This window comes from Neopsephotus bourkii, unplaced genomic scaffold, assembly GCF_033783945.1.
Source record: "Neopsephotus bourkii isolate Nb327-2 ecotype Australia unplaced genomic scaffold, CSIRO-AGI_Nbou_v1 NB_933, whole genome shotgun sequence".
Classification (NCBI taxonomy): Eukaryota; Metazoa; Chordata; class Aves; order Psittaciformes; family Psittacidae; genus Neopsephotus; species Neopsephotus bourkii.
Window position 1 is genome coordinate 200,437 of NW_026901427.1, and position 22,194 is coordinate 222,630.

At 42.8% G+C, this 22,194-nt stretch overlaps 1 protein-coding gene across 4 annotated transcripts; it reads right to left on the bottom strand.

Moving 5' to 3' along the window:
- Positions 1 to 1,673: 1,673 nt before the first annotated feature.
- CAPSL (calcyphosine like) lies at positions 1,674 to 18,291 on the bottom strand. 4 transcript variants are annotated; one of them, XM_061357936.1, is made up of 5 exons: positions 18,020 to 18,282; positions 12,861 to 12,997; positions 11,014 to 11,191; positions 9,883 to 10,092; positions 1,674 to 1,905 (listed from the first exon to the last, which is right to left on the bottom strand). In XM_061357936.1, exons 2-5 carry the CDS (start codon positions 12,995 to 12,997, stop codon positions 1,702 to 1,704), a joined length of 729 nt encoding a protein of 242 aa, XP_061213920.1. In that variant the 5' UTR covers positions 18,020 to 18,282; the 3' UTR covers positions 1,674 to 1,701. The 4 variants fall into 4 exon arrangements, with proteins under 4 accessions (XP_061213920.1, XP_061213922.1, XP_061213923.1 ...); XM_061357939.1 differs by having other exon boundaries at positions 1,764 to 2,160; positions 18,020 to 18,277; XM_061357937.1 differs by lacking the exon at positions 1,674 to 1,905 and adding an exon at positions 7,538 to 7,672 and having other exon boundaries at positions 18,020 to 18,277.
- Between the last annotated feature and the right edge of the window lie 3,903 nt (positions 18,292 to 22,194).

Here is a 22,194-nt window from a genome sequence, read left to right on the forward strand (position 1 = left end):
CAGACAGAAATTGTGCTGCAGAGATTTCTTCTTCCAGTAACATGGTGACAAACAAAATGGGGATAGAGGAAGAAACAAAAGCACATCAGAAAAAATCCTGTACAGTATGTGCTATGCTTGTTGCAATTTTATATCCATTAGCATAAATGTGATGGTGTGTACAGATATAACCACTTGTAGCTTTATTTTGGGATAAAAGAAATGCAAATATGCTCCAAAGCAAGAAGTACCACAAGCACTTCAGGTCCATGGTCAGCTTTTGGTTGCATAGTACATACATGAAGATACAGCCAAAGCTATGTCTTGACAACACTTCACTGAGTCAGGACCAAGTAGCTTCCTTATTCTACAAAACAGTTTCCCCATAGCTGTTCACAAATTCCCATCTGTCTCAACATCCACACAGGGATGTCCACTCGGATTTCACATGCTCCATGCACCTTCTTTAATTCAGCATAACCTTCCTGTTCCAGACGTTCTGCCTTTAATGCTATACGCAGCTGCACACACAGAAAGAGGGTGGTGACCCTGGCTTGTACGTATCTGCTTTATGACACCATGCCTGGAGCTGCCATCTCCTCTCGGCATGTACCCATCATGCTTTGCCACCTCTTCTGTGCTTATGGAACAACACAACTGCTCCCCTGTCTGCACTTCTCTCCCTTATCTGTGCACAGCTCATTTGCACCATGCAAACAGCTCCTAGCAGCGCACAGACGCTAATCCGTGAAATAAAATAAGTCTTTTGTCAGTTGCAACACTGAGTCACCGTCTAATTTTAATGATGCTGAAAAATGTTGATTACCTCTCAAGGCGATAATTGTCCCCTGCTGAGTTTATTAGTTTGTTTACCTCCTTTTGTGCACATTCGTTAGATGAGCTGATAAAGAGCACCGAAATGCTTTGTGTATCAGTGGGGAGGTAGACCAGCTAACCCTGGGGAGGCAGGGGAACTTCATGCCAGAGCAAAGGGATGTTTAAATGCATGTGATGTGCAGTGAGGTCTGTGCCATGAAACGAACGGTGAAGGGTTGGTCCCTCTGCTGCCACAGGGACATGCGGCTGAATTTGATGCAGTTTTAAGCAGGAACAAGCTGACCATGAAGCCGTACCATCTTGCAGCAAGGGACCTGGTGATGCTGGCAGGGTATTGCTTCAGAGCAGGAGTTCATCTCCTTCCACTTTCCTTAGCAAAAGTGTTTATTGACTCGAAGTCCTGTATTTACACACTGATACCATAGTGCTGCAGCCGGGGGGGACAGCAGCAGGTTTTTAGTCAGTATGATTTTTGCTCGAGCTAGTGATCTCTTTGGTTGTGATTTTCTGAAGCTATCCTTTAAAATCAGCTAAAACATGACATAAAGGAAGTTTATCATCTATGTGAGGCATTAGTTTACGGTCAAGCAGTTCCTTATTATTGTGATAATGAAGCCTCCTAAATTAGCACTCCCGTGTGTAACAGGACATTGGCAAAACAAATCTAATGTGCAGATACACAACAAAACAACTAATGATGCCAGGAAATGCAACTGCTAATTTGTACCGACCCTGCCGTCCCCTTTCCCACCCAGCAGCTCCAGAGTTCAGTAATGCCGGCTGCTTCTTGTCTTGCTAGCGCCACCTGCTGAACGAAGCTACATGTGAGAGGAGTCCAACACCGAGACACCCGCTGTTGCCATCATTAAGCTTTGGGAGCAGCGATCAGACGGGAACGTGAGAAAAAATCTCAAACCCGCAATGAACTAAACAGTGTTTCACTTCTTTATGGTCTCTGGTCCCCAAAAAGCTGGGGATAATGGAAGAAAAGGTCAGTTTCCAGGATTTCTTCATCATTAAAATGAAATAGGCATCACTGTCCACAGAAGCATGAACTGCATAGCAGTTCAAAAATTCATCTTTTGTAAGCTAAGAATGAGAAAAACAGTGTTTATGACGTGTGGTGGCTCTGTGTCCCAAAGCAATATGTTTCTGTAACACAGCCTCGCATTTTGCAAATAATTATTTTTCATCTTCCAGAGAAATCTGATTTTTTGGTCAGACTGCCCTAATCTGACATTAGGAAGCATCCCTGCAGGAAGCTCTCATACAGCATTAGGTCCAATAACACTGAGGTTAATGGACTAAACTTCTTGCATCAGGAGACAGAGCTGTTTTTATGTCCTGGAAAAATGAATATGAGAAAAGTTATTGGTAAATATTAACTTCATTACTTAGATGTCACGATGACATCAAGTTAGTCCAGCATTAGCACCATCACCAAATAAATGCAAGAAGCTCCAGAAAAAAAAAAAAAAAAAAAAAAAAGAAGAAACAAGCAGAAATGTATTGATGAAAATGTCTAAAGGAATAAATCTATGCCACAAAGCCAGAGCTTCTTAAAAGCAATTGTTTCCCAGAAAATGTGAGCTAAAAAAAAGAAAAAACCCAATAAAAAAATCAAAAAACAAAACAGAAAATTGTGAATGTTGAAGTATCAGTTGAAAGTAAAAAATAAATACATTGCAGCTTTTGGCAAAAATATGTCTTCACTGAAAAAGAACAGATTTAGCTCAAGAAAATAAACACTGCTCACATTTTACCACAAGCTCTGACTGAAAACTAGGCTTGATTTAACTTTCACAAAACACTGCATACCTTTCTTTATCATTTTTCCTACTTGCCAAGACAGTCAACAAACTCTGGATCCCATCCCTGTTCTCCAGCTGCAGCTCCCGTTGGGATCAACGCCAACATTGTATGCATGGAGGAAGCCTCAGTCCAGGTTTCCAGGGATGGCCTTGCTGTACCTGGGGTCCACTGCAAACCAGTGAGATGAAGTTTTTGCATCCTGCATTGCTCCCGCCTCCTGCAGCCTCTGTTGTCAGAGCTGAAGAGGTGCTAGAAGAACCAAAACGCTTGCTTTGCCATCACAGGCACCTCAAACTCAGCAGTATGGGGGACTGTTTCAGTTACTGTTGCTGCTTTCAGCTACCTGAGGACTTAGGTATTAAGTACAGCCCACTCGGAATCATGCTTTCTGCTCACTCTCCCCTTCCTCCTGAGCTGGCTGTGAGAAAGGATTTCTGGAGAAACAGGAGGGGGTTTAATCATAATGAAAGTCATAGTGGGCAGCTGCCGATGGCAGCAGGATGCTCTTAGCGTTAGCTGGTTTACCAGGGAAAACTGAGTCTGCTGCTGCTGCTCCCAATGTGGAAAACAGGAACTGGAAGGCAAAAATAGCCAAAATCTCAGCTGGTGACAGTGGAGCCATGAGCCCAGCTCTGGAATGGCAAAGATCTGCTCTGCCTATGCAGCTGCAGAGGCTTGAGGCAGTACTGTGTAAAAGCTGCTACATAAACACAAGTTGGCTTTTATACAGCATTGTGTGCAGGTGGTTTTATCTGCAAAAACCTCAGCTACTTCCACCTGCCTCTGTCAAGACAGCTTTTTGCCAGGAGACCAATGAATCAGGTCACTGAATATACCTTGTGGTCTAATTTCAAGTATATATGCAGTGAGGGGCTTGCATTAAAACTCTCTTGCCTGAACCAGAAATTTATGTTGCAGGACAAAGCATGAGCCAAACAACAATTCTGGACCATACCAAGCCAAAAAATCTGCCTTCCAGGACAAAAACCATGAAGCCACATAAAGCACATGGGGTAAACCAAAATGCAGTAGAAGATGCTGCAGGGGTGTTGCCTTTCCCTGGGGAATACACCAGAGGGAAAGGCTGTCCCCCATCTCCCCATCACGTGCCTTCTGCTTGTTCCAAGCATGGCTCAAGTGGAGGTAGGGAGTGGCGGCAGAGTTTGAGGGGAGGTATAAGACAGCCTTTTCCCTCTAGGAGGGACCACAGGGCTCCACCAGCAGTTTTAGACCAAACTCCGGTGCTGCCTAGTGGGGCGGGCAGCTCTCAGCCCTAACAAGGCGCTGTGCCATGAGGCAGGATGGGGCTCAAGTTGCAAAGTCTTTACCTCTGCTACTGGCCCATAGCCTTGCAGACTCAGATGCTGCTATGGTTTGTGCCATCCTGTTCAGCATCTGTTGCACAATCAGAAAGAAGCAATAGTGCTTTGAAAATGAAGCACCAGCCAAGATCTGAAAATCTTGACGCTAGCACCAGATACAATCGTGTTCATTGCCACCTACCTCCCCGTATCTGCCGTGTGTGCTCTGCAACCACAGATTGGCAGGACAGCCTGCATCAACATTTATCTCCAGCATCTGCTGGGTCTGTAACCAGCACACAGCAGCTTACAGCTGAACATGGGCACTTGAGCTTCATTTTTTGCTCTCACAGATCGCAGTGCAGCAGCCCCAGCACAGACAAGGAAAGTGAAGTGCTAAAGGGCAGCCTGGGGCATCTGCTGTTAGCCCTGCTATTCCTCCCTGTCTGATTTAAATCCCTTTAATTTGCCGTTAATCTCTGAAAGTGTTTCCACTGCATCACAGTGAGTGTGTCGTTATGGCTGCACATCTCCTAGTAGAGCTTTTCTGGCTAGCAGCCAGTGCAATGCGTGTGTTTGTTACATGAATTTGCACATGTATTAATCAAATGACTTTCTTACAGTGAAGATTCCAATTTGTGTTCCATGGCATCTGATTACAAGCAATCACATATTATTCTTTCCCACATTGTTTATTTTTCCTGAAAGCCCTCTACCTTTTCTGCAGTTACCAGTTTTCACTCAGATTGTTCCCACTGCAATGACAGGGAACTGCCACTGACTTCAAATAAATCTGAAAACAGCCTTTGGAAACCTGCTCTGTGCAAATTCTGAAATCACTAAGTTGTGAAAAATATCCTCCTGATGCTGAGCCACGTATCCAGCATGCAATGAGGTCCACATGCAGGCAGACCCAAGGAACCAGGAGCCTCTTTGAGGGCACTGGGGTACATTATCTGTGGCTCTCATGTAGGGCGGCCACTGAGCCCTCCCACCTGGATGAGGGGGTTTGAGCTCTCCCTGCTTGCATCCTGCAGATTCCCACACGAAACCCTCTTAGCCAAGCTCAGTGCAGAAGTCTCATCCTTGAGCACGGAGCTCCCCTCAGTCATAGGCTCCCAGAGGCTGGTGACAAACTTCCACTGGTTTTAAGAACCCACAGTTGCTGCCAGTATCACTCCTACCTTCTGAAAAGGTAAATTACATTGGGGATTAAGTAAAACCAGAAAGCATTAGCACTGAAAAGAAAAACTGGTTGCAGTTACACAGGTTGAAGCTTCCACTGTGCTTGAATATCAGCACAACAGATCACTGTGGGGTCTGAAGACACGAGGCAGCATGTCAGAGGGGCATAGCGTTTTCATTTTGTGATTCCCACAGTCTATTCACATTATTTTGTTTTTATTTGAAACACAGAAGACAGATAACATGACACCCTGCTGTGGAGGCAATTAATACATGAGAAATGAATGGATTCTACTCAGGCTGCCACAACATATACAGCCTCTATTTAATAGAGGCTGGGTTTTTTTTTCGTAGAAAGTATGTTGGCAATTCAGCATCAATAGCATCGCAGTAAGTAAAGGCTCTTCTTATGATCGATAACAGTCATGAAGAGACTCCAACAGCTCCCACTGTCAGCCAGTATGCAGGCTTCTGGAGGCTTGCAAATCAAAGAAAATAATTGAGTTTGCACAGCCATTACTGGGGAATTTCAAGCAGCGATTGCTCATACTGACATCATAGCTAGACAATAAAAGCAGAGTTTGCACAGGAACAAAGCAGCACTCACTCAGGACTTCATTGTTTGAACTGTTAGCAACCCAAGCTAAGTAAGAACTGAGACTTCACAAGTCCAGCTCTTTTGAAAATCCAGCCTGTAAGCCTATACTCCTTTCAGCTGGTTGCCAGCTTGAAATGGAGAAAATCCTGCTGTACACAAGCCATTTACTCCTAGCTACAGCAACAGCATTTCAGTCTGGGAGAGCAGCATGATACAAGAGAAGCATAAAGAAGATAACAAAGAAAAAGGAATGAGAGCAAGAATAATTAGATAGTACCCCCTCACCCCCTTCTCCCCCCTTCCTTTTTCCTTTCCGTTTTGTTTTGGTTTGGTTTTTTTTTGTTTGTTTGTTTCTGTTTATTTTTTGTTTTTCCTTTGTGCACCATTTCTCTGCTCTCAGCATAATGAAAGGACGGCAGATCTCAGACCTGAGACAACCCCATTTGTGTGACCAGGGGGAACAGGTTTCCATCCTTTTTTCAGCATCAGAAACAGAAGATGACAAGACAAGAAAGTTACAGATACTTTTTTTCCCAGAAAGTTCCCGGATGTCATGATTTGGTCATAAACCAGTATAAATACAAAAAGTAGTGAGCAGCTTTTGGTGTGCGTGTGTATAGACAACAGCTCTCAGACCAGCAAATGTTCCAGGAACAGTGAGAATTAAATACTGTAACACATGAATGCCCTTTAAAGAGAAGTCTTAGCGAGATGATCTCACAGCACAAAAAGAAAGAAATCAAAGTGGGGAGAAAAGCTGTAAGCAAGCCTACAGAGGTTTGAAACAGGCAGACACAGGAAAGATGCCTGTATGCAGAGCTGTAAACCAGGGAGAAATCAGGGCTTTAAGGAGTTTTGCATTAATTCTCATCCATGTCCTCTCTTCTTGTTTTGTTCCTCTCTTCAGCCTCCTGACACTGGGAACTCACATTTTCACATATGAAGACAGGCTGAGAAATTTGGAGCTGTTCAGCCTGGAGAAGAGAAGCTGCATGGAGACCTCATAGCAGCCTTCCAGTATCTGAAGGGGGGCTACAGGTACACTGGGGAGGGACTCTTCATTAGGGACTCTAGTGACAGGACAAGGGGTAGCAGGTTCAAACTTAAACAGGGGAAGTTCAGGTTAGATATAAGGAGGAAGCTCTTTACTGTGAGGGTGGTGAGGCATTGGAACAGGTTGCCCAAAGAAGTTTTTGAATGCTCCATCCTTGGCAGTGTTCAAGGCCAGGTTGGAAAGAGCCTTGGGTGTCATGGTCTAGTGTGAGACATCCCTGCCCATGGCAGTGATTGGAATTTGATGATCTCAAGGACCTTTCCAACCCTAACTATTCTATGATACTATGTTCCCAGCAGTGAGCTGAGCAGTTGCTCCAACGCACAAGTGAGACCCAAGAAGCCAAGAGATGCTACAGTGCTACAGGTGAGAGGGCTGGGACCCTCCTGGGACAGGCTTCCTCACATTTGTAACAGTCTGCCCCAGACCACCTCCCTTCCAGAATATTTTGATTTCTATCTCTTATATCCTCTGTCAAGCAGAGCTGTATCTAACACTGGAGGAGGGTATATTCAGGAGCCACAAGGACCTACTGCAGATGTCTGAGAAGAAAGGGACGGATAGTCTCAGAAAAGCCATGTCAGAAATGCAGGGAGAAAAGGGACAGATCTGCTCCCTGATTATGCTCCAATCCCCTGAGGCTGAGCCTATCAAAGCATCTGGGAATTATTTCTGCAGATTGTCTGTAATTGGCACAGTTACTGGAAGCTGCTATTGTGGAAAATGAGCCTGTGGTTGTGCATAAATTTAATCATGGGAACCTACAAAAGGTGGAACTAAAGTCTTGCTCCTTTAATCATATGATCATAGTTTCCAAGCGTTCTTCATCATGACGATAAAGTAGACATCTGTGTCTATAGAAGCACTCACTCCTGCATAGTAGTTCATGAATTCTTCTGTTGTGACCTGAGGCAGAAGGATTTAAAAAGGGAAAATGAGCCTTTATTTTTTTTAATGTTGTAAGCCAAAACCACACATTGAGAAGAACTCTAAATGGAACTTAACATCTGCTATTTCATGTTAATAGTAAAAAGGAATCCAAGAGAAAGAATGAAGCCACTGAAAACTTGCTAAAATTCATCTGTTTGCTAGAAATAAGAGCTCTTGTCCTCCAAGAGCTCTTGGATGGAAATGGAATGCGTGGAGTTCAAATAACATTAACAGGAACTGAAGTTAGAATTGGTGCTACTCAAGAAGACAAATGTTCTAATGCATATTTTTTTTTAAGGATGCTATACTTTGGTTCTTTGCATTATTATTAATAAAAGTGAATGGGATTTTGATGCAACCCAGACACAGCTAGGAGCTTTATAACCATTCACTAGAGAGAAAATGCTGTTGCTCTAAACAGGTCTCACTCAAAGAAGCAAACATTCTTTCAAATACCCACATATTTTGAACATCTTTCATCATCATTTTGAGGTTGAATCAGTTTTAAAATGATCATTAAAAAAATATAATAAGAATCAGATTAGCAGAAATAAACAGTGCGTGTCTTTTGTGATGACCTAACTCTTGAACCGTCATTCTTTGAATAAGCATCACATAGAAAAACATTTGCTCCTACTGCCCTGTGCATTTGAGAGCTAAGTGAAATGCCACAATGGGGAGAAATGAACACTGTAGACTGTCCTGCCTTCAGGAACCGATTACAAGTTTCACTGACCCTGCCTATTTCAGAGGCGCAAATCAAGATCACAGTGAAGAGGAATTTTATAGCAGAGGCTTAGCCTTGAGACATTTCGGCTAAAAAACATTTTAGGCTTTCAACTCATACCAGCGTCATTAGTGACGTCTGATTCAGACACAGAAAACTCACAGTCAATTCTCAGAAGAAACTGCAAGTTTATAGGCAAACGTCAGGATTGCTGAACAAAAAGTGAGTGCTTAGAGTAATTTTGCTATAAGCTCAAACACTGAAGAGTGTGTGAGGCACAAGGCACTTAACTTGTGAAGGATCATTTTGGGGACCCATTTAATGTGTTCACTTATAGCACAAAAAGCAGGAAGATTGTGCTTGAGGTTTGCTAGATGTCACCACTGCTGCAGAGAAGGAAGGGAACAACTCACACAACTGATACCTCTGAGGATAAGACAACAGAAAAAGGGATGAAATTCAGCTCTACCAAGTGCAAAGTCATGCTCAAGAGAAGTAAAAATCATCACCTCCCTACAAATAGAATGATGGAAATTGAAGCACGTGGAGGATTTGACTGTAGTAGCCAGCTTTTAGACTGGTAGGAGTCACTAAGTATAGTGGAGCCATGAAAACCCAGGTGCAACCTCAGAAGTGCAAAGTTATAAATACATTACACAACGTGCTGATGAAACTTTACCTAATTTGTTATTATGAACCTCATAGGACCTAGAATATCGCCATGTGAACACCAATGATCCACAATTTCTCTGAGCTGGTTAGACATGCATAAGTTCAGACCAAAGAAGTTTGGAAACACACAGCAAGGGGAAACAAAGCATGCTTGGCTCAGTGGCAGTTACAAAGCAGATGCATAAGAGGGCCATCAGAGAAGGTGCCCAGGTTTTACACCTGCCCTGGAAAGGCGAGGTGAAGGGCAGGAAGGGCTATGAGCCCAGCACATGACTGCTGGCAGCATGCCCAACCCCACCCTCCCTCCAATTCTCTGTGGATAAATCTGCTTCTATTATGGACTGATTTCCAAATAAACTGTCTCAGTAATTACACACTGGAGAAGTGTTAACTGTAAAATATTTCACATATTAGAGAACCTGCTTTTGAACTGGATCCTGGTACTTATTCTGCTAAGAAGTGAAAAATCCTCTAATGTATGTGGATCTTAAAATCAGAAGTCATGTGGATTAGTCTGAAGATAAAGTAACCTATGGAAGTAGAGCACTAAGGCTACAAGCCTGTAAATGAAATCTCATATCTATTCTTGTACCTTCTGCATAGTCCCTTTGCCTCTGAATGCTTAATCATTAGTCCTACACAGAGGCTAGGCATCCATTTTACAGTCCTCCATAAATGTGACACAAATGCCTATTTGGCACTGCAATCATTCTCACATTCAATGATTTACGTCAAATGCTGAGTCAGATTGTGATTTCATGGCCCGACATTTGGTGTTTTCACTTACCTTCCCATCTTTGTCATAGGGTGAATCAAAATTATCCAGAAAGGCCCTAAAAACCTGATCTTCTGTCCAGTCTCCATTCTGGTATTTGGGGTGATGCTTTGCATTATACACCTCCCGTAAGTCTTCAATTGTTACAACACCATCTCCAGTCTTATCTAACTTCCTAAATGCCTGCATGATGATCTCTTTTCTTGCATTTGACATGGGAGGCTGTGAAGAAATATTAACAGAATAATTTAATTTCTGCCAACTACTTTCCCATTTCCAAACTCAAGTAACTGCTATTGTTAATAGTAAACCTATCTCAGAGCACTTGGACAACAAACTGCAGACAGTTTACACTGTCCATGAGCTAGGAAAGGCCATATATATCACCAGAAAAAGCAGTGTGATCGAGTCTATCAATGTGATAACAAATGGACAATAAGAGAGAAAATGCTAACTAGAACACTTTTCTACCCATTTTAAATATTTCTAACAAGAAATTACTTATTACTCTAAGCACGGATTATTTTAATTCTAAATTGTTTAGACTTTAGCAGAGCACAGAGGCTCCAACCAAAATCATTTTGCTCTGTGGTTGATTAGGGAAAACCACTACTGGGGTTAGTTAATTTTAGAAAGAAATGCATCATAAAATGACAGAAAGAGAAGTGAGACTAATGGGCTGAACCACATAGGTACCTGGAATGTAACACAGGAATTTAGGTATCTAAATCATGGCAGCAATCAATTAAAAAATTAACCATTTATTTGCAACTCTTCCATTTTACTGTGCTCTGCTCTGTCTTGTTCTGTTTTCCTCTGCTCTTTTCTGTTCTGTTCTGCTCTGTTCTGATCTATTCTACTCTTCTATTTATGGGGAGCCTTACGCATTTCCAATAAATTGCAGAGATGTTGGTTTCTGAAGTCTGACATCCACACAGGTGTTCTTTAAGGTGTTTTTCTCCTTTAGCATTTTTAGATGGAAATAGAATATTTTAACTTCTCCAGACTTACTGACTTTTTAAATAGAGCTATAGAATTTGCTAGTTACTAAGGTGAACAAATTGCTGTGCTTTGTGTTTGGCTAATAACAAATCAATGCTTTTCTCCATTTAATGCAGTAGAAACATAAATTCCCAGACTTACTCTCAGTGTAACAAGAAATTCATCAAAATCAATTGTTCCACTGCCATCTTTATCAAATATCCGGAAAATCTCTTGTGCTTCCTCCTTGTCTATCATGACAGCATAATCATTTAATCCTTTCACAAACTCTTTGAAATCAAGGGTCCTGCTGTTGTCATCATCCATAATTTTAAACACTCTGTGGAAAATGTGCAAATTGAGGAGAATGCTTAGGAAAACTTGGAGAATGCTGTAGCAGTTTAGCACAGTGACAGTGCACAGAGAAACCTTCCTGAGATAACATTTTCCTCACAGTCTACTGATGAAAAGAGAAACCAACCAACAAATAAAAACCCAAAACAAAACAACAAAAAACACAACTACAAAAACAAAAAGCGCAAAACAAAACAAAACCCCACCAGAAAAACAAAACCCCACTAGAGAAACAAAAGTAGGGGAGAGGGAGCCAAAACCACAACAAAATGACAGCAGAGATGACCTGCTTAGATTGAGTGTCTAAATATTACACAGCTGAAGTTAGAGTGAGGTGAAGGCTGCCTTAACTGAAGGAGTCTTCCTATTACAGGAATATATATGTATTTCTATTATATATATAATATATAAAAATTATGTATGCTAACTTTTATATCTATGCTAACATATACATATATACTAACATATATATGTACTAACTTATATATATATATGTTAGGCATGTAGATAAAGTTTCAGCTTGTCACCAACGTTTCATCTGTGGTTTTTTGAGCCCAGGAGCAATTTCAAGGAGATGCAGTTTCCCTTTTCCAGGGATGGGGTGACCCATACTTTCAGGGTGACTGCAGAAGGAATCTAGATGCCCTCCGTAAGAGAGACAGCTGATAGACCATTACACACAAGGGAATACATCCCAACAGAAAGGAAGCACAAAATCACCAGTATTGAGATAAAATCATAGAATTGTAGAATAGTTAGGATTGGAAAGGACCTTAGGATCATCAAGTTCCAACCCCCTGCCATGGGAAGGAACACCACACCTAAACCATGTCACGCAAAGCTCTGTCCAACACCGCCAGGGATGGAGCTCCTTGAACTGGCTCCTTGAAGACCACCAGGGATGGAGCATTCACAACTTCCCTGGGAAACCCATTCCAGTGCCTCACCACTCTCAAAGTAAAGAGCTTCCTCCTTATATCTAACCTAAACTTCCCCTGTTTTAAGTTTGAACCCATTACCCGTTGCTCTATCAGTGCAATTCCTAATGAAGAGTCCCTCCCCAGCATCCCTATAGGACCCCTTAAGATACTGAAAGGCTGCTATGAGGTCTCCATACAACATTCTCTTCTCCAGACTGAACAGCCCCAACTTTCTCAGCCTGTCTTCATAGGGGAAGTGCTCCAGTCCCCTGATCATCCTCATGGCCTCCTCTGGACTTGATCCAACAGTTCCATGTCCTTTTTATGTTGAGGACACCAGAACTGTACACAATACTCCAAGCAAGGTCTCACAAGAGCAGAGGAGCAGGATCACCTCCTTTGACCTGCTGGTCACACTCCTTTTGATGCAGATAATTATAGAAAAATGCCAAAAAAAGAGGGAGGTGTTTCATGTTCCCTCTCTCCCTGGAGGAATTTGTTCTGGGTCTCAAAGAAGCACCTTCCTCTGAGAGATTCATGATCCTCTCTCAGTCCTTCAACAGGTAAGCAGGTCAGTCCTGTCTCCCAAAACACAGAAGCCCCAAGCTCAGGATCTGTGAGTTGTGCCATTTGCAAAGGAGTAAGGAAACGCAAGTTTTGGTCACTAGTTAGCCTGCAAGCCTCTTATTGCTAAAACTATTATGCTAAATAATGGATTTGAATTCTTAGACTCACCTGCCAAGTCCTTTGATGCCTGCAGATCCCCTTGCTAAACACTGCAGTCGAAGTCTTTCTACAGGATCAGTGGTTTTGGACAGGTTCTTTTTGGCCTGGATTGCCATCTCTCGATCATGCCTTGCAGTGCCTGGCATCTGGAAGACAAAAGCACTCATATGGCTTGCTTTCACATGCACAAGGCAGAGTGCTGAAACCTGCCTTAGTATATGGAGCATCCCAAATCCCTCACTTGCAAGGTGCTGCCAACTCTTTCATGAGGACCCATTTCGACCCTCTAGTGTTTTTTCGTTATACCCTTCTATCAGAAGAGGTAATTGCCAATCTGGGCCACCAGATCTGAAAGGAGAGCTCAGCCAACTACCCTGTGATTAACCCAGATGGAAACATGAAAGTGTGAGTGAGAATTTGCTGCCTACAGTGTACAAGCACACTGAAAACTAGTGTACGCACCCGGGTGGGCAGTGCTGCATATGCACCCCAGCAGCCCTGCCAAGCCTCCTCAGCCTAGCCAGATTTTCAGTTGGCATTTGTTCACAGATAGATGGAAAAATTTTTGCTGTGAAGAGCAAAAATTGTCCTGAATGAAGACCTTTTCCTTTTGTTTGCTTTTGTTCCATTGTAGCTCTAGCTCTCTTGAGCAGTGCTTTCTCTCATTACACATCTGAGCTAAAGCAATCACTCCAATCTGACCTCACCTACAGATGACACTTTGTACTATTTTAACACAACTGTAGGACAAATTAATACGCTAAACTGGCACAGCATTTAACACCGCAGGATTTCAGGACTCTGCAGCAGTCACATAAACCTTTCAGCTTCCCTCAGAGGAAGACAGTGGAATAAAAAGTGGGAAAACAGCTCATGGACTTGAAGCACCACCAAGAGCAACAGGCCCAGTGTGGGGAGTGAAGGCAATAAGATTTGCATGAAAAACAGTTTGGGAATGAGCTCTGAGGCCTTGGTACTTGACAAGCCCTGGGGCGAGGACAGGGAAGGTAGAAAAACAAGCCTTGAGGGGATGGGCCAGGATGTAGTTGTGGCAGGAGTCTCAGTTGATGATGTGGCAGTTGTGAGAGTGTCTTCAGCACTGTGATTGGACTGTTTACCTGGAGAGTTTTACAGGGGCCAATGAGATTGAACATTTTGTGTATGTGCATGTTGGGAAGGTACTGAACAGGGGGATAAAAAGGGCTTGGTTGTAATAAAGTTGGATTTGAATCTCAGTTTGGATTTGAGTCTCCTCATCAACTTGAGTCCATGTCATGAAACGCCACAGCCCAGGCTGGCAGAGATTCACTCCTTCTCCCATAGGAATTATTTGTACTTTCTGCTAAGAGCACCAGGGGCTGCCCATGCTCCTGATGAAATCTTAGAAGCACATTGAAGTTTGGCTGCTGGCCACATGCTCAGGGCCAGGACTGCCATTCCCTATCTTGGCTGTGGATCATGAGGCCTCCAAAATATTTTTCAGCCCTTAGAGCATCACAGGACCAGGGCAAAAAAGAGTCACAGAAAAGCTGGTCAGAGTTACAGAAGAGCTCTTGACTTGGAGAGCACCTGATGCTCTGCTGAGGATGTTCTGGGATGGGGAGATGAGAAATACGGGTGGCCCTGTCATGTGGGGAGTGAAGGCGATAAGACTTCCATGAAAAATAGTTTGGGAATGAGCTCTGAGGCCTTGATGATAAGCACTGGGGCACTGAAGAACAGGGAAGGTCCAAAAACAAGCCTTGGAGGGATGGGCCAGGATGTAGTTGTGGCGGGAGTCTCAGATGGAGGCCAGAGGATGCGGGGGTTGTGAGAGGGTCTGCAGCATTGTGGTTGGACTATTTACTTGGAGAGTTTTACAGGGGCCAATGAGATTGAATGTTGTATGTATGTGCAGGTTGGGAAAGTACTGAACAGGGGGATAAAAAGGGCTTGGTTGTAATAAAGTTGGATTTAAGTCTCAGTTTGGATTTGAGTCTCCTCATCAACTTGAGTCCATGTTGTGAAACGCCACACTGTGAGGCATAGTCAGTACATGTTGCACTTCCAATCTTGTTGTCATTGCATGTGTAGAAGTATAAATTGAAACAGTCAGAGAAAACTTCTGAGAAACATGGAATGAGACTGTTTCATCCTAACTAATCCAGTCCTGCCTACAGAGCACTGGCTATTGCAGTTAGTAATGTCACATGGACATGACTGACTTCTGCAACCCCTTCAGACAACACCAGCTGGGCTCTCAAAAAACAGAAAAATAAAACGTTTTTGCTTGCCCAGAATGGTTTCAGTACAGGCTTATTGCAGAAACCCAGCATGGTAAAAAAAGAGACCATTTCAATTTTGCTCCAGCCAGAATGAGCAAAGTTCTTCTGGGAACTCATTAACGAGTGACCATAAAGACCTTAGAGCTATGTGAGATCAGCAGTCAAAAATGCTTTCTGCAAACAGTGATGTGTCCTTAAAGGGAGATGCTTAGCTGGCAAGAATACAGATTCCAGTAAATTACATAAATTACATAAATGCAGTGCAAACTATATTTACATTATGTAATTATGTACTGTAACTTTCAGATGTATATATAATGTATATACATCTATATCCAAAGTGCATAATGCATGCATACCATTGTGTAGTATGCCCTTATACTATGTTATGTGTTTGTATAGGTCTATAAATACTGAGACAAATGATGACATAATTCGTTTCCACTCCATGCTGCAAAAATCCACCCAAACACACACCATGAAAAGAGTGTAGTAACTCTTTGCCTCAAGTTTAGTGGAGTCATTTCCACTATACTGCAATGTTCTTCAAAGAGGTATTGCAGCTAGATTCATGAATTGAGGCTAGGGAGGGATCATCTGATATGATACCTACAGTACGGGGAGACTTTATAGAAGCTTTCCAATACCTAAAGTGGGCTACAAGAAAGCTGGAGAGGGACGTTTTACAAGGGCATGTAGTGATAAGGCATAATGCTTTTAAACAGAAACAGGGTAGATTTATATTAGATATAAGGAAGAAATTCCTTACTGTGAGGAAGAGGTGGTCCAGAGAATCTGTGGCTGCCCCATTCCCAGCAGTGTTCAAGGCCAGGTTGAACAGGGCTCTGAACAACCTGGTCTTATGGAAGGTGTGGCAGGGGCTTGGAACTGGATGATCTTTAAGGTCCCTTCCAACCCAAACCATTCTGGGATTCCATGATTATGATCGCCTGTACCTCAGCAGCCACTGAAACTAGTCAGTTGCCAGTTATCTTTGCTGTAAGCAACAAGTCAGTTTCTACACCTGGAAGCATTTCTAGCTGAGAGCTCACCACCCCTAGCCTAAGTTGTTCCAGTAGTGAATGATTTTCTTTTCAAAATACATTCTTTGTTTCTAGTCTGTATTATCCCCATCATTAGATGCTGCTATACTTTCTTTTACTGCATTACATAGCTGCCTACTAAAGTCCGTCCAGAAACAGAGACTTGAAGGTCCTTTTTAAAACTCTTTTGGCTAGGTAATTAGACAGAGCTTAGGACTCTTGCTACAAAATGAGTTTCCAGATATTAGAAGATTTTGCTGTTGCTCCTGGCCTTTTCTATTTTTTTCTCAGTGTTCCTAATGAAGTGGGACAGAGCACTCTAATCATCTCAATAGCACCATAGGGTGCGATATTCCCATTTTTCCCCATGAATCATGGTTGAAAACATTAATAAATATTATATGTAGTATTTATGCCACTCTGCATATCTTCGGTCTCTATAATGTACAATAACAAAACCAAAACCACCATGTTGTTATGTAAAACTCAGCAACTGGAGTCTGTTCAGAAAGTGACTGAACTTACATGTTACATTAAAGCTGCTAAAAAACGACCTGGCTTCCTGTGTCACACAGTACAATGCATCTGAGAATCCTTTCTATAAATTGAATAAACACAGAAAACCACTTATAAACCTTACTGCAAGTGATCCTGGTCCATAGTAACATGGCTACCACTTCCCTATTTCTGTTGTTTGCTGGTTTAAACCAGAAGTAAAAAGCCTTCTAGGCTGTTTAAAGATGTAATGCATAGTAAGAAAAAAGATTCTGAATCAGAGCCAGGAGGAATCATAGCAATTCACATGCTCTTTTCTCTCCTCTCATTTTGCTTTCAGCCCTTTTTGGATAATGTGAAGTAATTACAGATACAGACAGGATTTGTTGAATACAATAGTTCTCTGTATACCTTACAAATGTGTTATGCATTACTAACCATAAATAAATCAAAAAAAGGTCATAATCATGATTTTACATGTTTTTAATTCATATATCTCTTCCAAGAGGAATGTATGCCATTGTAGAACAAAAAAGTGGCTGGTTAATTTAATTCTGAATGCTAGAGAGTTTTGTTTTGTATAATAACCTGAGCCATAAGGAATTACAATACCCACGTTCTTAACATTGTTTGTTTCTATGGGCAATGTTGCGCTGTGAGGGCTTCACAGAAATGACTGCATTTCTTCTTAACAAGTAAAAAACCTGAAATTCTGAGTTGGGTTTTTGCAGAAGATCTTCAGACTAATCACCAATCAGATCCCTTTACACACCTCTAAGCCTGAGGCTTAAACCTGGCACAAGTCAGATTTAATATAAACTCAGCACCGTTTGTTTATGTTTTCCTTGAGCTGAGCCCAAAGACCCCCAGTGAAAATCCTGAAAAACATCCCAGTGTGGCAGGCAGAAACCCACGGAGCCTCTGCTAGAAAGACCCTGTCCTGGACAAACACACCACACCAGAGCAGAATATCCCAGTATGTGGGAATAGACTAAGTGGCCTAGATCAATTGCACGCATTTGGTTTATTCCTAATAATTTCATCAAATTCTTAAAATCATGAAAACCATGTGAGTATTTGGCAACCATCTAAATATCTCCTCAAAAATACGGCTTTCCAGCCCCAGAAACCCCTCTGCCTCTCCACCATCCCCAGCATCATACGGCTCCCATCTTCTGGCAGGTGACGCATAACTGCTTTTGCTATTTTGCATATATATTTATAGCATACATATATACACATTTTGCAAAATACATGTATAGAGAGATATGTGTATATAAAAACCCCCTAATCTTTGCTGAACCTCAGGCTCAACTGGCGGGAGAAACTCACTGTGAGCTAGCAAGCAAGAGAGAAAGTCCTTTACCTGCAATGCTATCCTGCACCCGGGGTTTCCACCCAGGACCTGGGAGGTGTTTGAGGGGCTGGGACTGCACCGTCCCCCACCAGCCTCCCCGCTCCCACACTCTCGCCGGGCTCAGGCGGCAAGTGGAAGGGATGCAGGGCCACAGGCTCACTGCAGAGCTTCCTTGTCCATCTCGTTTTACTTGTTTACACACCCGGCTGCCTTGCCCACACCCCCCCCCCCCCCCTTTTTTGGGGGACGCCTGGAGTTTACCAGCCGGTCTCCAAGGTGACACTGGTGGCAGTGGCTTGCCCAACCTGCAATTACGCGGCTCCCCTGGGTGATTGCCGCTGGGCTGCCAGAGTCCTTTAATTTAACCCCTTTTAAATCAATGTTTTCCTTCTCCTCTCTGCCCTCAAGGGTTTGGGAGTGGGAGTGGGAGTGGGAGGCATCTCCTGATACTCCTCACTGAGACGCCCAAGAATGCCTGCAGGAAGATGCAGCATCGCAGTGCCAGTGTTAGGCATGGTTATGCTATGATAAAAAAATCTCCTGGGCCAATCCATTACTCAAAAAAAGAAAAAAAAAAAAAGGAGAAAATAAGTAAAAGCCTGTCAAATGTGTTTCACAAAACAACAAGTTGCCTGCATTTTTTTTTCTTGCTGATTAATTGCCATTTGGAAATTGGCAATGAATGCCAATTTGCCATTAATTGCCGTTCTGCTGGCAGTGAGAATCTCTAGGGAGATGCTGAGATTGTGTTCATTTGCAGCAAGAAGAAAACTGAAAAGGTTAAACGCCCATAAGATGAGGAAAAATTGCTCTCTGCCTAGACACAGCTATTAGCAGCTCTGCAGAAGGTCACAAACATTGTCAGTGACATAGTGTAACACCCGGAGAAGGAATCGGTGTATTGATAGACTCCTTCGGGATGAAAAACAGTCTGTATTATGCTCCCTGTCCCTCTCTGGTGGAAGCAAGCTCAACACACAGGATCAGGGCTGATGGTAATGGCAGATTGTTCACACTGGTGCCAGAGCATATGGGGAGTAAGAGAGAACTCAGTTCAGTTCTGGCCATGGACAAAAGAGCAAGAATGAGTAAGTGCACATAAAAACAGAAAGTTGGTTTAGGCAATTACTAGAGTAATAACACTGGCATCTTTAAAGGCTGCTTATCTCTCATCGACAGGTACTTCCTGGTACTAAATCATAGCTTGTGCAAGACTTTGTATATGCTTTGTATCTCTCATCTGGCAACTGACTGTACATTAATGCACAACCAGGAAACAATCTTTATTTAATCATTCAGCGATTTAAAAATATTGACTTTGTGACAATGCAACATCTCCCTGTCTGGTATCGTTGTTCTGTGAATTGATCTCCAGAATACAGAAGAGATAAGGGGCTCCGAGTATGCCCGGGTCTGCTGGCGCAGGAGGAGCAGCCCCTGCTGCCTGTAGGCACACACTGCAAAGGCAAAACGGAGACCGAACACTGCAGAAATAATTCTCATTAAACAGCAACTCGGTCCCTGAAATTCAGCATCTCCCCTGGGTAAAACAATTCTTCAGGTGCCAAATTTGCACTGACTTTCAGAGGGGTGCGTGTAGATTGGAACTGTAAAGATGGGCTCTGGAAAGCAAAAGAATAAGTCAATCTAGTATCTGGATACTTGTCTGCTTTCTGTTGCCTCACCTGCCCTCTACCAGTGAGCCTGGGCCAACACACATGGATGTTCAGTCTATCTTCACACAGGCTGAAAACTGGACTGTGTCATGTCTGAGCTGGTTAATGAGTTACAAATCTGAACAATTATTAACAGGCTTTCAGATGTCTTAGATTGCATCGGGCTGTGATGAAGTTTACTTGATTGTACCTGCTCTATTTCTGTGCCCAAAGCTGTAAGCAGGGCTCAGTGAATTCAGAATGTATAATAAAGAAGATTTCATCAGAACTCTGGAATTTTCCTCATTTTCTAACTAGCCCTGAATACCTACCTGTTTAATTTCTTTTTGTTCAGTGGACAGCCTGAAATGTCTGTTCAGTTTGTGGTTCAGCACTGAGCTGAATCTAATCAGAAAACGACTGATGACCTCTAACACAATCTATACACTTATGACAGAGACTGAGATCTTGACAATTTAGGTTTCCAAAAAATCAGATTTCTGGTTGGAGTTAGGCAGGAGGGAAAGTATAAAAAATGCCTTGTATGTATTGTAAGAAGTATCTCAAAGAGAAGAGATAAGCCACTGGGTATTTTGCTAAAGTTAGGTCACATGCACTAGTATTGTTTCTGTATGTGCTACCAGTGACCTTCGCTGCCAAGTTCTTCAGCAGAGAGAAGCGCAGGTATGAACACATCCGCTTGTACTTGGCAGGGGAATCAGCATGGTGTTTAGTTTTCAACACAACCAAATTAGCAGGTAAAAAAAAAAATCAAAATTAAAAAAGCAAACATGAAGTATCAAAACACTATACGAAGTAGACTAATTTTAGAGGATAAACCTTTGGGTTTTGTCCTGCCATTGAAATTAAAGTTTCACATACACCAAAAAATGAAACCCCCATGGTAAGTAAATTTGTCAACGGAAAAGCGTTTTGATTTTAAACCAAGCTACAATCCAATTAAATGGAACTCCCAGCCCAAATAAGATGCTTTTACATCCGAAATACTATCTCCTTGTGTGGTTTCTTGTTATCTAGCTGAAATTAATTGTGCTCATGATTGCTCCCTGGAGCTGGCTTATGCAGGCCATGCCTTTGCCACAGAACTCCTGCCAAAGAATCACATCCAACCTACATGCTGGGGACAGCCCTGAGCCCCACTCCTCATGGGTCTGACCCCACAGCAGTGACACTCAGCTCACCCCTCCACATGAGAAGCCTTTCCAGCCTGGGGAGTGCACAGTGCCAGCTGCAATGGAGGGATTGCTCTGCCCAGTTGCACATCTTCAACATTCCTTACCTTTACCTTGTCTCAGCTTTTTTCCTCACCCTGGGAAAGCATAAACATTAATTTTTAACACTATGTCTGCTGTTATAGGCATATATGGTTTGACAAGTTTTTTAAGTTTATTTTAGACCAAAAGTGTTCCAGAAAAAAATGAGTAGTTATTTTGATTATTTTTTTCTTCTTGAGAATCTACCACAAATCTCTTTTCAGTTGAAGAATAGAGAATTAAGACACTGGATGCTTCAGCTTTTTAAGAAGTTTAGCAAACAATGTTGACTAAAATTCAATTATTTTTATCCTGTGCCTTGAAATAATGAAACTTTAAGTTTTTAAAGATTTCAGGCAAAGTGGAAAAACCTGTATGCATGAGAAATTTCTATGCAAGAGAAACCCTCTTTCTTTCCTCCAGATAAGAAAACAATTAAGTGAACCCAGCATTTAGGAAGATCAAATACCTTCTGATGCTGAAAAGCTGTGCTTGATCACTGAGGAGTGGAGGAGTAAGGAGGAACAGGAAAGCAGTCTGCAGTTTGCTGTGACAAAACCCAGAACAATCTGTTCTCAGTGAAGAGAACAAAGAGAAGGGAGCCAAAACCAGAGAAGAGAAGGTTCCAGTTAGGTGCTCCTCAAAGAGAGTGCCCTCCCTAACGGCAGTCATGAAGCGCTGGAGCAGGATGTGGAAAGAAGAGCGGCTGTGAAGTCTCTGCTTTTGGCACCTGCACATGGCAGGGGCCATGTCTTTATCATTTTTTACATCTCTTCCAGTCCTCTGAAATGAAGATTTTTACAGGTATACGGGATCCTGCCGCTAGGCAGGAGGGGAGGGGTAAAGGTGGTAGGGAAGCAATGTCAGTAGCTGTACAGGAGAGGGCAGAGGCTCTCTCTTCCAGGACATGACCGAAGCGTTAGCTGCAGGAGTAGGTGGAGGCTGCAGGGGGCAGAAGCTGTACTCGTTGCCAGTGAGGAGAATGCTTTCCTTGCCAGCCCGTGGAGCTGTCTGAGTGCAGCCATTGCTTAGCTCTGTGTGGTACCATTGTAGAATAGCCACAAACAACAGGTATATTTTGCTGCTGTTCTCATGAGCTTCCTCTCCAAACTATCAGGGGCTGTTTGGTCCAGAAACTTGCCGGTGGCCGTGTCCGTCAGATGCTTTCCCCTGTCATTGCACACTCACCATGGCAGCATGCTTTGGCACAGGACTGCCTACCCCAAAGCTACGTACTCGTCTACTCTACTCTTCA

Coding starts and splice junctions, on each gene's coding strand:
- CAPSL (XM_061357936.1), bottom strand. CDS start 12,997: ATGCCAGGCACTGCAAGGCATGATCGAGAGATGGCAATCCAGGCCAAA. Junction 11,192..12,860: donor GGCATCAAAGGACTTGGCAG/GTGAGTCTAAGA, acceptor CATTTTCCACAG/AGTGTTTAAAATTATGGATG. Junction 1,906..9,882: donor CCTATGACAAAGATGGGAAG/GTAAGTGAAAAC, acceptor TCTCATTCTTAG/CTTACAAAAGATGAATTTTT.